Below are 6,000 nucleotides of genomic sequence, written 5' to 3' on the forward strand. Positions count from 1 at the left end.
CCAAACCAGATCTGTGGCATTGCTGGGGGTCACATTTATTCATTCCTGAGAGTGAGAGATATCACAGTTAGCGCTGGAAGTCCCTTTGTTGTTCGATCACCATATGTAAAACGATCAAAAATGTTATTCTGTAATTAAAATAAAAACATATATGTGCATCATTAAAAACACTTCACAATAGTACATCACGTTACATTGTAGAACCATTAATGCAATACAAAGCCAGAACGCCAACAGGCTATCCCAGACTAACGCCCAGTCTAGGCGGGGGGGTGGCATTAATAGCGCAGCTCGACCCCAGGTTTTTATCCAACCTCTCCCCAAACCTTACGTGTTAATGAGCCCTTCAATATTTTTTAAATATATTTATATAATCATTTACCCCAAAGTGTAAATACAGTTTAGCTAAAACTGAATATCGGTAGTCTGGAGTGCAGATGATTGGTGGAACGATTGTTGGCTCTGTGGAGTGCAGATAGTTGGTGGGCATATTGTCAGATCTATGGAGTGCAGATGATTGGTGGGGATATTGTCAGATATGCAGAGTGTACAGTAAATGATTGGTGTAGATATTGTCAGGTCTGTGGAGTACAGATGATTGGTGGGGATGTTGTCAGGTCTGTATAGTGTACAGTAGATGATTGGTGTGGATATTGTCAGATCTGTGGAGTGCAGATGATTGGTGGGGATATTTTCAGATCTGCGGAGTGCAGAGGATTGGTGGGGATGTTGTCAGATCTATGGAATGTAGCTGATTGGTGGGGATATTGTCAGATCTGTAGAGTGTACAGTAGATGATTGGTGTAGATATTGTCAGGTCTGTGGAGTGCAGATGATTGGTGGGGATGTTGTCAGGTCTGTGGAGTGCAGATTATTGGTGGGGATATTGTCAGGTCTGTGGAGTGCATATGATTGGTGGGGATATTGTCAGATCTGTAGAGTGTACAGTAGATGATTGGTGGGGATATTTTCAGGTCTGTGGAGTGCATATGATTGGTGGGGATATTGTCAGATCTGTAGAGTGTACAATAGATGATTGGTGTAGATATTGTCAGATCTATGGAGTGCAGATGATTGGTGGGGATATTGTCAGATCTATGGAGTGCAGATGATTGGTGGGGATATTGTCAGATCTGTAGAGTGTACAGTAGATTGGTGGGGATATTGTCAGATCTGTAGAGTGTACAGTAGATTGGTGGGGATATTGTCAGATCTGTAGAGTGTACAGTAGATTGGTGGGGATATTGTCAGGTCTGTGGAGTGCATATGATTGGTGGGGATATTGTCAGATCTGTAGAGTGTACAGTAGATTGGTGGGGATATTGTCAGATCTGTGGAGTGTACAGTAGATTGGTGGGGATATTGTCAGGTCTGTGGAGTGCATATGATTGGTGGGGATATTGTCAGATCTGTAGAGTGTACAGTAGATTGGTGGGGATATTGTCAGATCTGTAGAGTGTACAGTAGATTGGTGGGGATATTGTCAGGTCTGTGGAGTGCATATGATTGGTGGGGATATTGTCAGATCTGTAGAGTGTACAGTAGATGATTGGTGTAGATATTGTCAGGTCTGTGGAGTGCAGATGATTGGTGGGGATGTTGTCTGGTCTGTAGAGTGTACAGTAGATGATTGGTGGGGATATTGTCAGATCTGTGGAGTGCAGATTATTGGTGGGGATATTGTCAGGTCTGTGGAGTGCAGATGATTGGTGGGGATATTGTCAGGTCTATGGAGTGCAGATTATTGGTGGGTATATTGTCAAATCTGTAGAGTGCAGATGATTGGTGGGTATATTGTCGCCTCTCCATACAGATTTTTATCTGCACATAAACCGTAGAATGTAATGTAAAAATGTCCTTCTGATGTGCATTCTCTGTTTTCTTAGGGTTGGGTTTCCGCGTCTGTGCTTCCCTCCTGCCTGGCAATAAAACTTGCTATGAATATGAACAAAGGACTCAGGGCTCGATTTCTGAAGAGAGCCAAGAAAAACTAGGAACTAATTCTACCAACAAATTATTTTTATTCCTGATCGCTCCTTGCCTTCTACCAATCACATAATATATAAAGGGCGTCCAGTGTTAAAAGGGATCATTTGAAGACCCATACGTTAGTCCCTATCCTCTCCACTTCCTTGGCTTCCTCTTATGCTTTAGAATAACTAAACCTTCTTTTTTTTTCCAATCTATTTTTCAGGTAGTTTGTCTTCAACTCAACTAATTAACTATGCATTTCAGCTAAATTACTTTATTTCCCTTCCAATTGTATCTAAGCCCATGCAGAATAAGACTAACCGTGATAATTGCTACTTTTTGAAAATGCTGCCTCTGTTATGTTTAAAAAAAAAAAAAGAAAAAACTCCTAAATGGTGATATGATACATGTGAGGCCACCATGATAGTTTAACATAGGTGTTAACACAACTGTGATTTTACCTGAAATTGAAGTGTTAATTTGGTTCAGATTGACTTTTATCAAGCTTAATAAAAGCCCACAGGAATCACATTTTGCCCTCTGCTTAGTGAAAACCTTTGCTTGAAATAAGTTTGCAGCAATGCTGTTGCTTTACTGTTTGCACTGCGGCACTTAGGCAGACTTGCCTTATATCGAAACTTGCAGTAAAATGAAATGTTTGCTTGCACTGTCTGGGCCCTTTCCCCCTGGTAGATGTAAAATGTTACCTGTAAAGAAAAAGCCTAGATTTTATGTGTACCTCATCCCACTCTTCGTGCCTAGGCAAAGGTCATGCCACACTCCTTTTGGGTAGATCCTGGAATACAGAGAAACCGCTCTTGCAATAGATTGGAGTGTCTTCTCACAAGATTTTGCTAGCTCTGCATTTGTCAGGAATCTTCCCCCCCGAAAGTACAGTGACTTCACGCCCAACAACGCTGAAGACTGGGTAAGAAAAAATATATATATATATATATATATATATATATATATATATATATATATATATATATTTTAACATAGGTACATTGTATACCTACTAATAGCAGAAGATTTGTCGGGGTCCATTCACACTAGAATGCAGTGCATCAAACCCACGCTCCGTGCCAGTTTCCCGCACCACATTCAAATCCTCACTGCCCTTGCAATATACACCTCAAAAACATAAATAAAAAACAAATTGCAGCGCTCAGTGATCAATGTTATCAACATGATAAAATTCCAAAAAATGTCCAACAACAATAATAATAATAATATGTGAAAGCATATGAAGTATCCCAGTGCAAAGATGATACAGTTTAAGTCACTCATGAACGTGGTCCTCCACCATATAGATAAAGTGTACAATCACCAGAGCTAAATGCTGTCTAGATTATAGCACCATTAAAGATCAAGATACCAGCAGCTTTATACGCCATTGCTGTCCTATAATCTTGACAGCATTTAGCTCTGGTGAGTGTGCACTTTATCTATATGGTGGAGGACCACGTTCACGAGTGACTTAAACTGTGTCATCTTTGCACTGGGATACTTCATCTGCTTTCACATATTATTAATTATTATTGTTGGGCATTTATTGGACTTTTAGAGCCGGTTCACACTGGAACGACCTGTCAAGCGACCTGGTCGCCTGACAGGTCGCCGTAGGTCGCCTGCCATAGAGAAGCTGTGGACCCGTTCTAAAAGGAGCGACACAAGTCGCTCCGACTTAGAAAAAGGGTCCGGAGCTTCTTTGGGGCGACCCGGAGCGACCTGCATAGACTTCAATGTTACTTGTGAGGTCGCCCCGGCAAGTCGGATCGCTGTAATGTGAACCGGCTCTTATCATGTTGTTTAACATTGATTACTGAGCACTGCAATTTGTTTTTTTATTTACCCTTCAATTCAAGTTTGAGAATATTATTCAAAGATCATAATGGGAGTGCTATATTTCTCTCCAGCTCTGCTATGTCTCAGACCTCTTCAACCTGGCAGCCTCTGTCTATCAATTCTCAGGCGTTTCCATTGGCCATGCTGACATGGCAAATGCTTTGTTCAGGCAAAAAAATTTTGGGGGAGCATACCCATGTATTTCTAAAGCTGCTGCAGCTATGAACCAAAAGACATGTATATTAAAAAAGAATAGCGCACAAATGCAAAAGAAATTACTACCAAATCTGAAGACAATCCATAAATAAAAATGGGGGTTTGGTCCCACCATATGGCCATATCGTGCTCAAGCCCACTACTGCGTCAAAGTACCCCATTATCAGTGGGTCCTACACTATCCATGAAAAAGAGATGAATCCAGCCTTTCTAACCCTTGGAGATAATACTCCTTGCTGGGAAAGCTGTGCAAATGCACTACAGGGGACTCCTCCTATATCCACTTGATGGTGGACACTGATTGAGTACAGGTGTGTGTGGGGGGGTGGGGAGGGTTGCTTTAGAAATACATGGGTATGCTCCCCCCCCCCAAAAATTTTTTGCCTGTTTATTATGTATTCGGTCTGACCAGACTATCGAGGTTGAGCAACCCTCCCCACCCCCCCACACACACCTGTACTCAATCAGTGTCCACCATCAAGTGGATATAGGAGGAGTCCCCTGTAGTGCATTTGCACAGCTTTCCCAGCAAGGAGTATTATCTCCAAGGGTTAGAAAGGCTGGATTCATCTCTTTTTCATGGATAGTGTAGGACCCACTGATAATGGGGTACTTTGACGCAGTAGTGGGCTTGAGCACGATATGGCCATATGGTGGGACCAAACCCCCATTTTTATTTATGGATTGTCTTCAGATTTGGTAGTAATTTCTTTTGCATTTGCGCGCTATTCTTTTTTAATATAAATGCTTTGTTCAAGCATGTTGTACACACTGTTTTCATACAAGACGAAGCACATGTGTAAGAGGCTTTTCAGATCACTTTCTACAAACTGCAGATTGTGTTTTAGAATTAAGAGGTGAGAAATTAAGAACTATATATATTTATCCCTTGAACTACCATATTTCTTATTAATTATTACACTTAGTGATTTGTTTTTAATATATTTATCTCTTCACATTTACTTCATAGGTAGCGCATTTTTTTTCCATTTACTATCATATTTCTGTCCTGCCTTCATTTGTCCAAGAATCGTTTTGGAAGCTCCTGTAACAGTTCCCAATATTACTTTTTCACACAACGTCATGATAATGTGTATTTGCACTGATCTATTAAATGACTGTTAACAATAGTTAAGTTCTCAAGTAGACTACTGTTTCTGTTATAATTTCTCAAATCTGGTGTGCAATGTGAACTTTGCTAGGGATAAAATGTACTTCTTTAGTAAATGAACCCCTCTGATAAGCTGTAATTGCATCTAAACTGGACACCTAGTATTACTCAAATGTCCTTTTTAAAAAATATAGGTTATGGGGTCCCCTTTCCACATTGTTTTAACACTCGTCCTCGGTACGCCATTGTTGCTGATAGTAGGGTGATACAACACGGGTTCTACTGGCTGACTGTAAATCAGGATAGACAAAGATGACATATTCTGGCTTAAAAACCTGCTCAGGTGCATATTTGCAGCTCTTGAACTTTTAGAAACTGATCTAAAGTTTGAAAAAAATAGCAAGTAGATTTTCAGTTGAAGAGAATTTGTAGGTCTCTTCTACTAAAAGAAAAAATTCCTTTACCTTCCTACTAGCAGGTTTTTTGTACACATGTACAATGTAGGGTACAGTCTCTGCATTTGTAAAATGCTGGGGATCATGTAACTCCAGCCACTTGTGTAAGAATTACATTATCAGCGGCTGAAGAGGAAAGAGGTTGAATGTCCATGCTTCCCACTGCCAAGATGGTAGTGGGGAGCATGGATTTAAGGCTTAAGGAGGGCAAAATCAAAGGTCAGCATAGATGAATAAGACCACACCCCAATGTCTGCTCTTCCAAGCATTTTATTTGGCCATCAAAAATATATATAGCAGCATCCATAATGTCACCACCCAAAGACCACCACTCCTGAATGCGTTTCACCACAATTGACTTGAGAGGAGAAAACAAGCCCTCTGAGAAATTAAACTTAC

The 6,000-nt window shown here is 40.6% G+C and overlaps 1 protein-coding gene across 1 annotated transcript in view; it reads left to right on the forward strand.

Moving 5' to 3' along the window:
* HSD17B12 (hydroxysteroid 17-beta dehydrogenase 12) overlaps nt 1-2,343 on the forward strand; it is a 171,090-nt gene extending 168,747 nt beyond the window's left edge. The window contains exon 11 of the mRNA XM_082269922.1: nt 1,887-2,343. Coding sequence (XP_082126048.1) covers nt 1,887-1,994 — 108 coding nt within the window. The 3' untranslated portion in view covers nt 1,995-2,343. The remainder of the gene's footprint in view (nt 1-1,886) is intronic.
* Nucleotides 2,344-6,000: the final 3,657 nt, after the last annotated feature.

The sequence above is a fragment of the Pelophylax lessonae genome (assembly GCF_965119305.1).
Source record: "Pelophylax lessonae genome assembly, chromosome: 10".
NCBI classification, from domain to species: Eukaryota; Metazoa; Chordata; class Amphibia; order Anura; family Ranidae; genus Pelophylax; species Pelophylax lessonae.